General features: G+C 35.4%; 1 protein-coding gene across 1 annotated transcript; it reads right to left on the bottom strand.

Annotated features, from left to right (window-relative positions):
- Positions 1 to 972: 972 nt before the first annotated feature.
- Positions 973 to 17764, bottom strand: FAM8A1 (family with sequence similarity 8 member A1). The gene is made up of 5 exons (XM_074272350.1): positions 16938 to 17764; positions 10072 to 10192; positions 6364 to 6487; positions 5115 to 5254; positions 973 to 2265 (listed from the first exon to the last, which is right to left on the bottom strand). The coding sequence occupies exons 1-5, from the start codon at positions 17641 to 17643 to the stop codon at positions 2121 to 2123; spliced, it is 1236 nt and encodes a 411-aa protein (XP_074128451.1). The 5' UTR covers positions 17644 to 17764; the 3' UTR covers positions 973 to 2120.
- Positions 17765 to 18611: the final 847 nt, after the last annotated feature.

Here is an 18611-nt window from a genome sequence, read left to right as displayed (position 1 = left end):
TCATAGTAAATAGTGAGAAAGAAATTTTAAAAATTGGTATGACAGTATTAATAGAAGTCTAATTTTGTTGTTTCTTGATCATGTAGCAATGTTATTTTAAAAGTTAAGAATATCAAAGGCTATTTTCTTTTACTACACAATTTCTATATTATTTGACAAAACTTTATATAAGAAAATATTCTAGGATCATAGGTTTTAGATCTGCAAGGAATTTAGATCATTTATAGTTCAGAGGTGTCAAACTCACCTGTCACAAATGGGAGGAACCAGATTAAAATGTAAATGTAATTGGGAAATATTTAACAAAAAAAATTACAATTTTATTTTTGTGGTTTCTGGAGTCAATATGTAGCCTAAAGAGATTTGTTTCTATTTTGAGTTTGAAACCACTGACAAGCTTTATGTGATTTTACAAACAAGGAATATGGGGCCTAGAGTGGTGAAGAGAATTGTCTACAATCACCTCAGTAATACTATAATTAGAATTTGAATTCAGACCTTCCCTTGATTCCAAATCCAGTGCTCTTTCCTTTCAAATAAATGGAGATGCTGGATTTAACATGGTTTAAAAAAAAATCAAATAAAACCAGGAAAACCTGTTTATTTGGTTCAAAAATATCTGAAGAGTGCTAACTGGGGCATCTCTTCACAAAAGAAACAAAAACATCTTTGTTTTAGCAGTGGAATGAATAAAATGGCAACCCTTAGAATTACCATTCTTCCTAGCTCCTTATATACTGTATTCTCTGCAACCAGCAACATGGTCAATAGTAAACTGAGTAAATGAAATCACGGAATTCTTTTTGGCCCACTGGTAATAAATAAGTAGCGTTAAGGGATTCCAGTGCAACTGATGAACACTTTTAAACTCTGATTAATGTCTTAAGACAACACTTCCTTTGCAAGTTATTTTCAAATGATTATTTCATATTGGGAAAAATACAAATATTTCACAGTATGATGACATGTAAATATATCACAAAATACTGAGGTGCTTTATTTAACAGACTGATGCAATTCACTCCAACAGTACAACTATGTAATTACAAAGAATATAAAGTGAGGACTGATTATTGAGTCAAAATCCTATTTGCAAAGATGTTATATCCAACTTCAGAACACTTGAGATATACTAGTGCTTTCTTCATGCTGCAAACACACAATTAGAATATTGTTTCATACTGTATTATTTATATATGCAACAACTTGATGGAAGTAATCATTTTTATCATCTTGATGGAAGTAATTTTTATCATCAAAATGAAGTGATTTATTTCTATGTATTTATAGTCTACAGTATTTCCTTTAGAACACTGAAACATTTGCACATCCATATAAAGTTCAATTTATGGTGAAAATTTTACTTTTGATTCATTTATAAAAAGGAATCCTAATATATCTTCCTTTATAAAAACATTCATAATAGAGTAAAAGATTTAATACTTGTGATCATCATCATGCAAGATTTGTCACAAAATACATTTTTGTATTAAACATTTAGAATAATGGTTAGGATGCACCATTCTTTAAGTAAAATGCGATATATATTTAAAAGCTTTAGGTAAGAGATAACTGATAATCTTAGCCTCCATTGTCCAATTCATACTTCATGTAACCAATTAATAGGATGGCAGAGTAATAATTTCATCCACTAGGAAATAATAAAAATTGTAATCTTCTTAAGAGCTGTTACCTAGAAGGTGGATTATGTAGGTGTTTACAAAACACAACTGGACATTCTCTATCCCTTTGTGTTAAACACAAAAAACAATAGAAATTTCATTTGGAGACTCAAGGCTGAAATTACTCCCAACAAATCATAATGCCTTAGAATTGTAAGAAAGTATATGTCCATAGTTGATTACGACACTACATGCTTTCCTTTCAATTGAAAAACTTGACAACTTTTCATTGAATAAGTACTGTTTCTTTTCTGGTAAAGTTCTTTGGCATTCAAGTAAAGTCAATACTTTCAGGATAGTCATCCGCAACACACGGGAATGACAGTTTAATTTCCAAAACACCAGTTAATTTAACCCAAGGATACTGATGGCCTCAAAACATAATTTTAGTCTTGTCATTATTACAGAAAGTGTGGAACTCAGGGATTTTTCTTCACATCATCTGACCCCATTTCTTTTTACCACAATGGTTCCTGCTACAATGTCGTAGGCTGTTCGATTATGTTGAAAAAATAGCAGTGTGATGAAAGCAGGAAAAAAAGAAGCAATAGAAAAATTCTTGATCAAAGCTCGAATAATGGACCTAAACATTTAAAGGACAAAAATAGAAATCAGATGACATACATTTTAAATGTAAAATAATCTTCTTAAGTTCAACATATTTAACATTAGTCAAAATCATAAGTGTTATCCATATTCAACTAAAAATTAATTTTGCTTCTAGCATTCACAATCATTTTTGAAAAGCAGGGATTTCATCAAATTCCATAATCTTTTAAGTTACTTCAAAGATCATGATAATGTGCAACTGTGACACTAGTGTGTTCAAAGACTTTGATAATATGCAATTGTTACTCCAGTGTGTTAACAGAGGGGGAAAAAAAGGATTGGGATTTGCTGGACACAGAATGAACTATTTTAAAGTATTTTTCCAATAACACACAAAAAAATACATTTTGTAAAAGAATAAATATGATTGCTTTTTTTCTACAACCATTCATTCAAAATTGTACTTTTAGCATCACCTCCTTTTTAAACTAAGAAGTTCTATTAAAGTCCCAGTTTTTATCATGTGTGAAGACCTAGGGATTTATTTTCTAGCTTCTTTTTTGAAATTGAGCACAGCTTCAACAACAGGTTCAAATTTCTTCAATAACAATTCAGACTGAAAAATGATCCTGCAAATATTAGATTTTTATCTTTCCATTTAAAAAATCTATTCCTATTTGGCAATTTAAAGAAGTTTGTAAAATTTCCAATCACAACAGGGACCAATATTCCATTTTCTCTTCCTTTGTGATGCACAAGAATTGTAGCACTTAGCTTGAGTGATAACAAGGCCTACTAAAAGGAATTCTGAACCCCAGAAAACCAAAGGCACTATAAAATATATGCTACTATGGAGTCAGAGACTGAGAGTCAATCTATTTGCCCCAAATAGAAAGTTATTTTGGAAGGGACATCATCACTGTCATCTTAGGATGAATATAGAATATTGCCACTAAACATGAGATCTCTGTTTAGACTTTTAATAAAGCTGAACGCTTTTTTTTTTTAAAGTCCATTCTACTACTAGGTAGCTCAAATTTTTAAAGTTTTTCATTATTTTAAGCTAAAAAAAGTCTTCAACTTCCAAGCACAGTAAGTGGCAACCCTTTAAAGACTTGAAAATAATCTTCTGTCATATCTTCTTGCTTGTTCAAACTTTTAATCATATTGTTTCCCTTCTTTTAAAATTTTTTTTCAATCTGCAAAAATCTACCCTTTCCCACCGATCCCTCCCTGTAGGGAATGAAAAAAAACTAAACTACTGTTACAAACATGTATAGTCACTCAAAACAAATTTATGTATTTGCCACATGTTTAAAAAATTTATGTCTCAAGCTATGCTTTGAGTTCTTAATCTATCAGGAAGTGGGCACTATGTTTCATCATTAGTCCTCTGTAATTGTGGTGGGTCATAATGCTGATCAGTTCCTAAGTTTCTTGAAGTTATGTTTGCAATATTGCTATTTACTGCAAAAATTGTTCTTCAGTTTCTATCTACTTTACTTTGCATGAATTCATAATGGTTTTCCCAAGGTTTCTCTGGAACCACTTTATCATCTCTTCTAGCATAATAGTATTCCATTATGTTCAGCCATTCACCAAATGATAAGCATTTCCTCAGTTCCCAATTCTTTGCCAAACACAGCTATACACATTCTTCAAATTTGTTTTGTTTACAACAAAATTCTTCCCTAAGACTCCTTGAATCCCACTCTCTAAATCTCCCTTTTGTTTCTCCCTATTTTCCTTGAGTGAAATGTATTTCTCTGTGTGTATACATCTTTGCATTTGTAATTTTTTCTTTGACCAGTGCAGATGAATGTGAGATTCAAGTCAATCATGCACCAAATTTCTATTCCTATGTGTATAATTTTTACCTAACCACATCAAGAGAAAATTTTTCTTAATTTTTCTCACTTTCTTGTTCAACTAGTAAATTCCTTTTACCCTCCCTTTCTATTCCTTTTTTTTTTTTTTTTTTTTTTTTTTTTGGCTTAAGCAATTGGGGTTAAGTTATTTGCCCACAGTCACACAGCTAGTGTTAAGTTTGAACTCAGGTTCTGACTTCAGGGCTAGTGCTTATCCCTTTCTATTTCTTTTAAGAGCATCAAGACATTACAGAACTACTCCTAGGCTATTTAACTAGATTCAGAGAGCATACTTTATTTATTGTATTGAGAATATAATATTGTAATGAAAATACAAATAGTTTATTCTTTAGTCCCCTGTGATTGTTCATTTATGTTTACCTTTTTATATTTCTCTCAAGTCCTATATTTACAGAACTTCAAAGTTTCTATATAACTCTGGTCTTTTCATCAGGAATACTTGGAGGTCCTCTATTTTCCTAAATATCTATTTTTCCCCTTGTAAGATTATACTCTGTTTTGCAGGGTAATTTATTCTTAGCTGTAAAATCTATATCCTTTACCTTCTGGAATACTGTACTCCTAACCCTATGCTTTATTGCAGTGGTGGTGGCTAAATCATGTATGGTTTTAATTGTAGTTCCTTGGCACTTGAATTTCTTCTTTCTGGCTGCTTGTGGTATTTCTTCTTTGACTCAAGAAACTTTAGATTTTGGCTACAATATTCTTGGAAACTTTCAATTAGGAGTTACCTTAGTTCCATGAGGTAATTAGTAATTTCTTTCTATTTTTATTTTATTCTCTGGATCTAAGTGATATGGACAGTCTTCTTTTGTGATTTCTTTAAAAAAGATTGTTCTTTTTAGTCATGGCTTTCAGGTAGTCCAAAGGTACTTAAATTTTCCCTCCTTGATCTGTCTTCCAGGTTGTTTTTGCTTTGGATAATTATTCTTAAAAGTTCATTAATAGTTTTATCAGGATAGAGCAAGCTTAAAAACAAAAACCTAGAACTTACGTTGTTATATTAACATTTGAGGAAGGAATCACTAAAACACGACTTGGTGCAATGAGTACTGATGTATCACATGTTACAACACGAAGTCCCAGCAAAAATTTCCCAGGAGTGGCTCCACCTGCTCCCCATATACAAATTATCTGGAAAGAGTAAGAAAAAAAAAAAAGTAAATTGGGTTAAAATAAAGTATTTTAAAAAGTGAGGTTAAAAACAAGGAAGACATTTCCCTTTTCAATTGTTTGATTAATAAAATTTTTCCCAATTATTCTGTTTGCTCAATACTTGCTGAGAACTTTAAGGTGGAAGCAAAGCATTTTATGTAACATTATAGCTAAAGTTTACTGTGAGAAATCTATCATTATACATCTAAGCAAGGACTAGCTGTAATATGTGTAAATGTCACTTTTATTGTCCATTCCAGAGACAGGTGTTCTGCAGCTTCTCTTAATGTTATATTCTATCTAGTTATTTTCAAATTGGCTTTCCAAGCTAAGCTCTGAGGACAGGATATATTTCCCAGTATACTTTTACATTCTCCATATAACCTAACATAGGTTTTAGACATATAGAGGAGCTTAAAAATAATTATAAAATTACCTATATTTACACAGCAGTAAAAGATTTTTTTCCCCACAAAAATCCTGCGAAGTAGGTAATATATTATCGCTTTTATGGATGAAAAAAACTTGCTCATCAACAAAGCATTTCACTCTCGCAGCCAAATGAGTAGTAATTATTGAAACTGTGATTTAAATTCAGTTGTCCTATTCTAAGTCCAATAGAACTCTTTTTACTATATCCTATTTGTTTTCAATCAACAAATGTTAATAAATTTAATATTGATAAAGTTTGACTGAGAATGAATAGAAGGATGGGAAAAAATAGCATTTCTGTATGCAATGAGACAGCACATAATAAAAAGTTTTTGTATGAATCTAAAGAAGTTCTTGTAAGCTATTTACTTATAATTCTGAGCACAAGGTATACTGGAAAGTATGTAGGCTGCAGAAAAACTTGAAGTCTAGTCCTTAATTTTATTACTGAAAATTTGGATAACATCAGTTTATTTTTTTTTTTTATCTCTTTCTCTTATAAAATGAGTGGACTGGGCTAGATTATCTCATAGCTCTCTATCCAGTCTAAGACTGATTGTCAAAGACTGAAATGTCCAATTTTGCTTTGTATTAATTTCTACCGCCAAAACATTAAATAATGTCCTAAAGAATTTCTTGAAATATTAGGATCTTACCTCATACACACAAACTAATAACCTGTATATAAGAGCCACAATCATCATTTTCTGAAGGTCTTCCATTGATGTGTCTTCATCTATTTCTTCTATTATATAATGCATAGCAAACTTAGAAATATCCCTACAGAGAATAAATGGTAGCATTTAGGTTACAAAGAATATCTGCACACTAATACTTAAAAGGAGACTCTAAAAATGAATAGCTTTTTAGAGAAACTATTTTCCACTCAGTTTCATATGGCAGATTTCACATTAAGAATTTCTTAGTTATTTTCTTTATTCCTTTTTTCTCCACCTAAGAAACTTTCATTAGTTTGCTCATGGATTGGCAATTGTACATCTACACATCATCCTAACCACTGGCATCCCTTATCTTTCTGTCTCAGCTAATTCTATATCTACACCTCATCTACTTACACAATTTAGTTTGTACAAGTCTCAAGAAAATCCAAATTTTAAGAAATTATTTGGATAAGGACAGAAGATTAAGCAAAGATTTTCAAAGCAGAATACTTATATGGAAGGAGGTAAAGATGACAGATTACAAGAAATAAGAATGAGGGCACAAAGAGGAGTTCAGTTTTGTTGGAGCATAATATAGGTTCAAGAGAGAAGTGTTAAATAAGACAATTTTTAAAGGGATTCAATAAATATGAAATAGCATTTGATCCTAGAATCACCAAGGGAGCAATGACATTTGTTAAGTAGGAAGTGACATGTTTAGATCTGTGCTTTAGGAAAATTATCTTACAAGTGTGTGGGGAATGGATTAGAATTGGGAAAAATTTAAAGTAGGGAGATGAATTAGGAAGATATTGAGAAAGTCCAGGTGAGAAGTGATGAGAGCCTGAATGAGGATGTAACTATGAGTGGAGAAGTTAGAGCTCTGAGAGTTGTAGAAGCAGAACAAACAATATTAAGCAAATGAATGGATATATAGATCAGAATGAGGGAAAGTACAACATCAAAGATGACAGTTGTGAAAATCTGGGTGACTGAAAGGATGGTTATGATTTCAACAGTAATAGGGAAAATGAACTGGATTAGAGAGAAAAGATATAATGTTTTCTATAATCAGGATCATAATCTAGCCATGCCTGCCTATCATGTGGTTATATCTTTCCCATCCACCCCCCAAAAAAGAGGGAGAGGTGGTTCTATCTCCCAACTGCAGAATAACCATGAGGTAATCTAGGTAGCAAGACATACAGTAAAATTTTGTTAATTACTTCTGGACAGCTGTAGTGGACAGAGTTAGTCTCTTATAATTGCAAGAATGGACCAATAATTGGCTCAGAAGGGTGGGAAGAAATGGGAAGCTTGGACAGAAGGAGGGGGAAATTAGTGGGAGTTTCTGGGGATAAAAGTAGATGTGGCTGTACTGGAAACAAACACACTTTACTTGCTATCAGAGCAAGAGTAGGATGAGGGCTGATTAAGTGTTTAAGAACCAGTTTTCTGAAAAGAAAAATGGACACATGGCATATTTTTAAGTTTAGTTTGCATTATTAACATTTTCTTAAGTCTAGAAATTAGTAAAACAATAAATGAAGTTCAAAAATGAAATGTTTGCTGAGTCCCAATATAAAAATATTCATGCTGAAACTGATTAACTATAAGCTGGCTCCAGGCATATTCCTGAATGTAAGCAGTCTTCCCACCTAGCAATTAAGCCTTTAGAGACTAATGGTGGATCTCAGGCATAATGCCATGTTCCCCAATTGGAAGACCATTGATTAGATTTTGCCTTCTGGTAGCATCAATATGATTCAGGAGGCAATCTGATGAACTCAATGGGTTCACAGCAATGGCTTTGTGAGATTCCTCAACCTCAGTATTAAAATTAGCTTTATGGTAAGAGACCAGAAAAAGAGAAAGAAGAAAGAACAGAAGCACATAAGTATTGAAATATTAAATAATCCTATGTTTTGTTACATTTCACATCTCCAAATGTTAGGTGAGTTTTCACAGAAGCTCAGAATTTTGAAGGATGATAAAAACCAATTAGGAAATATTTTAAAATAGTCAAAAAAGACAGTTAATAGATTTTCATAGAGGGTTTATTAAGCTATGTTTTTCAAAACATATTCACCTTACAGAGAAAAAAAAGGCAGGTAGATAGTGAGTTTCTTCTTTCCCACTAGAGTTATTATCCTGTCACTAGGAATGGCACAAACACCATCACATTCAGGATGCTTTTCTTCTAGTAATTATTATTTTAAAAAAAGTTATCACCAGGTTGGACATTTAGGTCTAAATTATTATGGACAGGAAAAGTTCTATTGTGCCAAAAGATGAATATATAACATGTTAATCGCTGGTATAAATTTAAATTCTGACACTAAAAAGCCAAATGTTGCCAAGAACCTTCTAGAGTTTCTCTACCATTAATCCATGGAAATGTACAAAACACTCACTATAGACTGAACCCCTCTTTCTGGAGATTACAAATATATCAAGGAACATTTAGTTTGTAAGTTTCTAATTGTATTTCTCTTTGAGACAGTATTCTTTCAAAACAGTAGATGAAAAAGTACTTATTTTAAAATATAACTACATTTTACTTAAAAGGAATAATTGCTATCAAGTATATATACCATATATAAAACTATGGTAAATGTATAGTATCAGGTCATATCAAAATCCTATTCCAAAAAAGCGAAAAACAAACTTTTTTTTTTTTTTTTTTTTTTTTAAGGGCAAGATAGTTTTAAAAGGAACTTGAGAAATTGAATTAAAGTAAGTTTGTATTATAACTCAAAGTGATGAAACACAGAAAATCTCATGTACAAAAAAATAGACCAATACTTTATGATAGAAGAACTAATAAACAAATATTCCCATTAATTGGGGAATGGCTAAAAATATATATATGAATGCAATGAAATATTACTTTACTATAAGAAGTGATAAAATAAAGAATTCAGAGAAGCACAGGAAACTTATATGAACAGATGCAGAAGGAAGCAAGCAGAACCAGGGGTACAATATATACACTGACTAACTACACCAATGTACATAGGGAGGACAAAAATTTAATTAAACAGGCAATCGAGGTATATTTATAACAATCTTAGAAAATAACTAGCCCTTATTTACCCGTTTTAACATCACCTGGGGCTTAATATGCTTCTTGATTTTGAGGTATCCAACTACATGGTTCATTTAACAAGCTACTGTTGCTATAATTTGTTAGCCACAGAGATAATTAAGATGATAATAATAGCACTTGAATTTAGATTATAAAAAATAGGAAAAGGGCAACAAGTTATTAACTCTGTAACTAAAATATTTATAAAATTCAATTTTTCTTTCTAAAAGGAAGAACCACTGAAGAGTAAAGAATTAAATCACTGTTTGTGGCTTAAATGTTCGTTATATTCTTTACCTTTCAGAAGCTTCACTGTGAAAGGGCCATAGTTGTCTCTAGAGCCGTAAGAGCAATACGGTTTTCCAAAACAATTGAGCTTAGGAATAGAAATAAATCCTTAAGCTTAAAGTTCTCTATTCCTACTCTAAACACAGGCCAAGTTCCTACTGTTATTAACTTTTGTTTTCTTTTATAATTATCACTTTAAACTAATAAGGAAATAAATTTGAAAGAGCACATCAAAAACAAACCCAAAGGATATTCTCCTGATTTTTTTTATAAAAAGAAAATAAATTAAGGCTTTAAAAAAAACAACCAAAACCAATTTAACTTACTTTATTCCACTGACATGCATAATAGTTAAGACCATAGTTGCTTTTATAAAAAACAGAATAAAGAAATCCACCATCTCCGCCATAAACCTGTGTGCCAATGATGGAATGGCATATTCTCTACCTGAAATAAGAAAAATACAAGTTAAAAAATTAATTATTAGATTAAATGTCTAATTTAGTGTGGCATAGCATACATGGTTAGTAATAAGGAAGGTAACTGAGAAGAAAAAGTGTTACTTGAAAATTATCACCAGTTAAGTCATTAATCAAATTAATATAAAAAAATTGCATGTACTCATAAATTCTGATGGACATGGCTATTTCAACAACGAGATGATTTAAGCCAATTCCAACAGACTTGTGATGGAGAGAGTCAACTGCATCCAGAAAGAAGACTAAGGGACTGAATGTTAATCACAACATGGTATTTTCACCTTTTTTTTTGGTTGTTGTTTGAAAAAAAGAAAAAAGAAAAAAAAAAAAAGCAAGCATTTTTGATCTGATTTTTCTTGTGCAGCATGATAACTGTGGAAATATTTATAGAAGAATTGCACATATTTAACATATATTGGATTCACTTGCTGCCTAGGAGAGGGAAAAAGTAGAAGAGAGGGAGAAAATTTACACAGGATTTTGCAAAGCTGCATGTTGAAAATTATCTTTGCATATATTTTGAAAACAAGAAAATATAATTAAAAATATAAACATATACTACCTATTATAAACTATTGTATTAAATACATTTCTACAATCTGATGAATTTATAAATTCCATATAAAAATTTCAAATCCATGTAGTTTTATTGTCTTTTATCACATTAGTAATGGGTATCACAGACATATCTCTTAAAAATATAATCAGAATACCTTATATTTCAGATATAACAACAAACAGTGAGGGGCAGAATTCAATTAAGTTTACACTTGTCTTATGACACAAAGAAATGAAAAATCAATTGCACAAATAAAGGGTGAGCGAGAAACTGCTAGACAACAGAGAAAGACTTGGGAGTTTGGTGGACTGTAAGCTCAATATGAATCTATACTGAGGTGTCATCCAAAAAAACTGCAAACTTTAGTCCACAGGAATAAAGGGTCCAGTCTGATCTTATTTCACTGATCAGAACACATCTATAGAATTAATGTTCAGGGGGCAGTTAGGTGACGCAATAGATAGAGCACCAGCCTTGAATTCAGGAGGACCCGAGTTCAAATCTGGTCTCAGACACTTAACACTTCCTAGCTGTGTGACCCTGGGCAAGTCACTTAACCCCAGCCTCAGAAAGGGAAAAAAAAAAAAGAATTAATGTTCAGTTCAATTAGATTAAAAAAATTATTATTTTAAAAGAATATTTTAGAAAAGGACAGCTGCGGCTCAGAGTGCAGGACTTGATCAGATTGGTAAAGGAACTTGAAACTATGTCATTCCAAAATAAATTGAGTGTTTTGGGGACGCTTAGCTTGGGGAAGGACAGGGAACCATACAACCATATTCAAATACTTGAAAAGGCTGTCTTATAGAAAAGGAATTAGCCTAACTTTGCTTTGTTCAGGAGAATAAAACAAAGAACAGAGAACAATTTATAAAAATGAGAATTGTTCAATAACATGATAAATATGTTAAATAAATCACAGAGGTTTTAAAATAGAAATTAGATAATTGCTAATTATTGGGGGTGTTGTAAGAGGGGATTCATGTTTCTGTAGTGGATTGGATTAGGTAATTTCAGTGGAACAGTCCAAACATAAAAGCACAATTCCACAAAACTTATTTTGCTGAATATTGACAAAAGCAAAATACAACTGGTTCTTCTCCCACATATAAGTAGCAATCTGTCATTAAACAAAACAAATCCTAATAAATCTGGAATACTGAATTGAAATTCTTCTAAGTAGCATTAAAGATTAAGTATAACTTTTAGTCAGAATTCAATTTGTATCAGATTCTATTAATTTCATCTATTTTCGCTACACATTATTAAGAACTGCATTACAGTATATAGTGAAAAAACAGCTGGCCTAAATAAGAATCAGAGAAACTTGAATTCAAGTCTTAACTCTGCTCAGTAACTACCAACTTCTCAGTGTAGGAACTCTTCGGAACTATAAGATACAGAGCAGATACAGACATTGGCATATTCATTGGCAGAGAATGTCACCTATTTCAAATCACAGTCTGGCTCCTTTTTTCTCCCTGTTCTATATATATTATGGACTCCTTCCCCCCCAAAACAAAAGAAAACCATATAATTTTCTGTCAGGATGAAGAGAAAGATAAACAAAACAAGACCCCTTATCATCAACCGAGTATTATTTTTCTTTCAATGATTCATTTTTTTTTCTACTTCTGATTAATGATTTTTTTTCCTTAAAAAAAGGTTTTGCTGCTACTGTTTCTTTACACCATACCAATTTCCCAATAAAACCTCCTTTTTAACAAAGAATAGTTAAGCACTGTTATTGAATTGGAAGCGATTAAAAAAAAATGCCAGACTTGTAGTTAATAACAAGATAAAGGAGATAACACTTGGTTGCCACAGATGAATTCAAGTCACCAGGCCCAGATAAACGACTCCGAAACAACTGACAAATTTGACTACTAAGGCACTGCCTGGATAATTTAAAAAATCAGATAAAATGGAAAGGTACTACAAGACTGGAGAAAGGCAAATTCTGCTCTCATTTTCTAAAAATGGATGACAGCAAAACCTATAAACTGAGGCAATGAGTTTAATCTTGATTTCTGGAAAAATCCGAGATCATTAAAAATATGATTAGTGAATAATAAATCCTACAAAAGTAGGATTGATGATTACAAAGTACCAGAATGGTTTCCTCAATAACAGATTATCCCAGACTAACTTCATTTACCCTTTTTGATAGGATTGTTCAACTAGTAGATAAGAGGAATGTGGTGGATATGCTTTGCTTAGATTTTGACAAAGCTTTTAGTAATGACTTCAAACTGTTTGTATGAAGAAGAGTGGAAATAAAATAGATTCATATAATGATTGAATGTCCAGATATCTCCAGTGGAGTCATTTGGCCAATAAACATTTATTTATTAACTGCTTATTAGGTACTTGGCAATGTAAGCAAAGAGGGACCCAAAAAAAGGATAAAAAATAGTCCCTGACCTCAAGGAGTTCAAAAGTCTAATGGCGGAGAGACAATATGCAATCAAGTATGATTAAACAAGCCATATACTAGATAAAACTGAAATTAACAGAGTAATTAACACTAAAATTAAAAAAGATAGGGAAGACTCTCTGTAGAAGACAGGTTTTTAGCTGGTATCTGAAGGAAGCCAGGGAAGCCAAGAGTTTTTGTGCATGGGGAATAGAGTGTGAAAATGCCTGGTATCAGGTGGTCGATTATCCTTTTCAAGGAATAAAAAGGAGATCAGGGTCACTGGTTTGTAAAGTAAGTTATGAGGTAAAAGGTATAAAAAACCTGGAAAGGTGGAGTAAAGATTAGGTTGTGATAAGCTTTGAATGCTAAATAGTATTTTATGTTTGATCCTGGAGATAATGTGTTTTAGGAAGATCACTGACAACTGAGTAGAACATAATCTGGAGTAGAGAGAGATTTGAGGCAAACAGACCAATCAGAAGTTCAGACACAAACTGATGGACAATTTCAGGTGACAGAAAACATATGACAAATTTAGGAAGGTAAAAATGACAGATGTTGACAACAGACTGGATAAGGGACGAGAAACTAAAAGAGTAAAGAGTCTAAGATACCTAAATTGTAAACCTGAGGGAAATGGGAGAATGGTGGTACCCTGGCTGATAATAGGGAAGTCTGAAAGAGTGGAAAGTCTAAAGGTTTGAAAAACAATGAGTTCAGTCTTGGACATAGTGAGTTTAAGACAACTTTAGGATATCCAATTTGAGATATCTAGTAGGCAGTGTAGATCTCAGTATGGAGGCTATGAAGAGATTTGAGGATCATTACCTTATAGATGATAAATTAATTCATTATCAGATCTGATTGGAGATTATAAAGTCACCAATGAAGGGAGAACAGAAGATCAGTCAGGACAGAATGCCCTTGTGAGTCCATTAATGGCCATTATCTGGATGAAGATCCAGAAAAGGACAATGATACATAGACCGAGCAGTATCCCAAAAACACAGGAAAAAGGGTGAATGACAATCAAAGGCTGTAGAGAGGTCAACAAGAATGAAGATAAAGAATAAGCCATTAGATTTGGCAATTAAGAGTCCTTAATTTTGGAAAGAGCTGTTTCAGTTGAATGAAGTCACTTAATAGCCAGATTGTAAAAAAACTTACAAGAGAGGGAGGAAGTGAAGGCATCTTCTGTATATGGCCTTCTCAAGAAGTTTAGTTACAAAAAAGGAGGAAAGATATGGAATGATAGGCAAATGAAGATGGATGTAACACAAGGGATTTTCTTTTTAAAAGAATGGTGTAAACATGGGCATATTTTTAGGCAGTAAAGAATCACTCAATGGATAAGAAAATATTGAAAACTAGTAATTCTAATAGTGAAAAAGATGGTGTGATCACTTATGCTTGTACAGAGGTTTCCTTTGGAAGGAGAAGAATCACCTTATCATGTGGGTGAAGTAAAGGATGAGAGAATGGTAGGAGGAATCTGGGTGATGTGAGATGAGGGAGAGAAAAAAAGGATTTCTCAGTAAATAACCTCAATTTTTTCATTAAAAAATGAGGCAAGATCCTTAGTTGAGAGAGAGGAAAAACGGTCTGAGGGAAGTATTGTAGTTGAGTTACCTCAGGGATCTCTGCTTGGCCATATACTGTTTCACATTTTGATTAACATAAGAGCACAGATGACATGCTCATCAGATATGCAGATAACAAAGTTGAGCAAGACAGCCAACAAAATAGATGACAAAATTGGGATATGAAAAGATAACTATGATAAATCAGATAAAATTCAATAAGATAAATATAAAGTCTCCTACTTGGACACCAAAATAAAATTATTTCCCAAAATATGTCACTCTTGTAACAGTAATTGTTTTGAAAAAGATCCGGAGATTTTAGTGGATGTCAAGTTTGATTTGAGTCAGTATGACTCAAAAGAAGCTAATGTGATGTTGAATTGTGTTAAGTAGAATATACCTTCTAGGAATGAGTTAACAGTTTCAATGTACTTTGCCCTTATCACACCTCATTTGAAGTATTATGTTCAGCTCTGAGCATCACAATTAAAAAATAAAAAGCTGGAAATGTATTTAGTGGAGGGCAACTATAATAGTGAAGGGCCCAGTTATAAGGATGTGTTGAAGGAACTGAGCAAATTTTGCCTGAAGAAAAGATGATTTGGGGAGTATATGAGGAGTTGTTACCACAAGGAGGGCCTACATGTAGTCTGTTTGGCTCTAGAAAGCAGAACAAGCAGAGGAGGGAGAGAAAAGGGAGAAGTTGTTGAAAAGATGCAAATTTTGGCTTGATATCAGGAAGTACATCCTAATGATTGTAGTTGTCCAAAAGTATAGAGGAATGCTTCCCCCTCCCTGGAGGTCATTCTCAAGAACAGGTACCACGGTTGCTTGTTGTCTATATTACCGTAGAGATTCCTACAGTATGTGGATTGTTTTAGAAATTCAGTGAGATCTCTAACTCCTAAAATTCTGAGATATCTGACCAAGAAAATTTACTACTTCTGCCAGTGTATATAACATTCTTAATTGAAAACATATACATCTCTATAGAGAGTGGAAGAAAGGTTTCTTTGATTCTTAAGGACCAAGACTGTCACAGCATTTAATATGACTTCAGCTATTCTTTTGTGTCACTTGTTTAAGCTATTTATTGTAATTATCACATATGATTTTCTTCTGGTTGTGCTTTTTTTTTTTTTTTTTTTTTTTTTTTGGCTTTCAGATCAACATAATTTCCCTGAATTCCTTATATTAATTTTTATTAGAAATGTCACGTATCAAGAGCTAACCTCTGAGCTAAGAAGCTCTGGATTCAAACGGGTCTCTGGACTGACTGGGCAACTCATTTAATTTACAATAGGCAGTTCTAAAGGATTCATTACTCATTTCATAAAAGGTACCAGCCTTCACTGGTGGTTTTTCTGGGAGCTTAGTATTCTAATAGAATCACAGGTTCTACTTCTACTTACAGCCTTATTTTTGCAGAGCATTCACATTCAATTAAAAATATTTTATTAATGCTGTTCCTTTTCACAAATTATTTCCTGATACAACTCCCACCGAAAAGGATTCCTCTCCTCTAACAAAAAAAAAAAAAACAAAAAAAACAAAAACACACAACAGTTAAAGAAGCTTAAATTACAGGAAATGAGCACATAATCTTATTAAAAGCAGTATATAATCTCAAATCACACTCACAAATTGACAAGTTAAAAGGCCCGTGGTCACCTAACCACCTAGAGGGATCACATAATGTACCTCGGTCTTCTGGCTCTATATTCTCGAACTTTTATCTATTTTTCTATATAATGTCCGGGAATACAATACAAAAACATTTCCCTCCAGGAAGGTTTTGCAGAAAAGGTCGGGTGGCAAAGAGCTTCTCCAAAGTGGAATTTAATGGAGCAAAGAAGAAAGAGAACTGTGGTGCACATGCGTAAGGGGAACCAAAAAAGCCGAATTGGAAATTCCCTTTGGAAATTGCAGTCCATGTTCACCTTCAGGAAAAGCTGCAAGATTTTCAGCGCTTTAAAAAACACCCACAACAACCAAACAACAAACAAAAACAAAACGCTTAAGCAAATATCTGAATAAATAAAAGCATTCACCTTAATTTCCAGAAGGGCCCTACTCACCATTCCGAGCAAGACCCAGCCCGAGAGACAGACACACACACCCACTTCCCTCCCCCCCCATCCCCGCCTCTCACCTGCAGGACGCCCGTTCTCATTTTGCTGCCGGGGCGCTGTGACCCCTCCACCCCTGGTCACCGGGGCTAATCTAGCCGATCCCTGCCAGTTGGGAGCCCGGGGCGCCTGGGAGGGGGCGGTGGCAGCCGTAGCTGCAGGAGGGGCGGCGGGGGTCACAGGCGCCGCAGGATTGGCTGCGGGCGGGGCGGCCAGACAGTAGAAGGGGTTATAGTAGCCCAGCGGGGCAAAGGGCGGTCCGGCCGCAGGGCCGTTGGCGGGACTGCCGCTTCCCGGGGGGCCAGACGGCTGCTGCAGTTGTTGCGGCTGCGGGAGCGGCTGCGGCGGGGGGCTGCAGTAGGCGGGGAAAGCCAGGAGGCCGCTCTGCCAGGTCAGGTAGCCGCAGTACGACTGCCACAGCCACTCGTGCACCTGCCGGGAGTACTCGCGCGCCGTCGGTTTCTCCGGCTGCCCGCCGCCAGGGTCCGCCTCACTTTCGGATGGTCCAGGCTCGCCCTCCGGACCCGCCTCAGAGGCCGAGGCTGCCACGAGGTTCTTCGCCTCAGGCCTCCCCGGGATCCGCGACTGGCCCGGTTGCTCATCCGGGGAAGGGATGACAGCCGATGAGCTCGGAGTGGAGGGTTCGGCGTCGCGGCCCCCGCCTCGGTTTTCCCGCTTGCCGCGCTGCCTGGGAAAGCGGACCTGGGGTTTTTCCGGCCCCTCCGCCATCGTCGCCACAGTCCCAGGCGCAGCCGTCTGTCACTGGGCTGTCTGCTTCCCGACGGACCCTTCCCTACAGAACGCTGGCCCAGGCGCCGCCGCAGTGGCCGTCGTCAACAATCCACAGCCGGAAGCGGAAACCCCGCCCCTTCCAAATATCACCGCCTCCTTTCCAGCCGCAGGATCCGAGTGGGCCTGCGGCACTCCAAAGGTGGGCGCGTCACCGCGGGTATTCCCTGTTCTCCGGGAGGATTCAAGTCCGTCCCTTTGAGGTCCAGCTTGGGCCGTGCACCTCAGAATCCCCCAGGCTCGGCTGTAGTCTTCCAGAGCTGGCGAAGGCCCGACGTCTCTTTCCCAACTCTATTTAAATTAGGGAGTCGGGGCGGGGGGAGGGGGCGAGAAAGACTGGGGAAGCTCCTCAGGACCCACTTACGTGGTCAGGCAGCCCACATACCTACCTAGGGATTGGGACTTAGAGGACGAGAAGAGAGGGGCCAAATTAAAAAACCTTGTCTGAAGGAACTAGGAGCTGGGGAATGCAGCCTCGCTACCAGCACCAGAACAATGATCTTCATCCTACCCCAAGAAGAGGTTTCCTGGCTTAAGCCTATCTAAACGCTGCCTCCAATCGGCAGGAGTAATCTGAATTCGGAAGAAACTGATCTTGTACATAAATATCCTGAGAAAGCACAGCGAGTCGCTTAGAATTTAACAGTAGAAATATTTGTGTGGGGGGGGTGTCAGGAAAAGCGCACCCCTACCATGCTTATGGGGCTCGTGGGTGCGCGCGCACACCTGCATCCCCTCCCAAGGAGTTTACAGTCTAGCGAGAGAAGGCACACAGAAAGAAGCTGAAAAGGGGAGGGAGAAAGTAGTCAACCCGGGGACGAGAGTGAGGTACTGGGGGTGGGAGAGAAATGAGAAGTGAGACGGTCAGTCCCGAGCCTCTTCCTTACGTGGACATTTTGGAATGCATT

The sequence above is a fragment of the Sminthopsis crassicaudata genome, chromosome 1, assembly GCF_048593235.1.
Source record: "Sminthopsis crassicaudata isolate SCR6 chromosome 1, ASM4859323v1, whole genome shotgun sequence".
NCBI classification, from domain to species: Eukaryota; Metazoa; Chordata; class Mammalia; order Dasyuromorphia; family Dasyuridae; genus Sminthopsis; species Sminthopsis crassicaudata.
The sequence above is the reverse complement of the archived record's forward strand: the minus strand, read 5'-3'. Positions and strand labels throughout refer to the sequence as shown.

Excerpts from the sequence above, each read along its gene's own strand:
- FAM8A1 (XM_074272350.1), bottom strand. The coding sequence starts at position 17,643 with ATGGCGGAGGGGCCGGAAAAACCCCAGGTCCGCTTTCCCAGGCAGCGC. Across the intron at positions 10,193-16,937 it reads TGAGAACGGGCGTCCTGCAG|GTAGAGAATATGCCATTCCA; the intron begins GTGAGAGGCGGG and ends TTCTTATTTCAG. Across the intron at positions 6,488-10,071 it reads ATGCATGTCAGTGGAATAAA|GGATATTTCTAAGTTTGCTA; the intron begins GTAAGTTAAATT and ends TATTCTCTGTAG.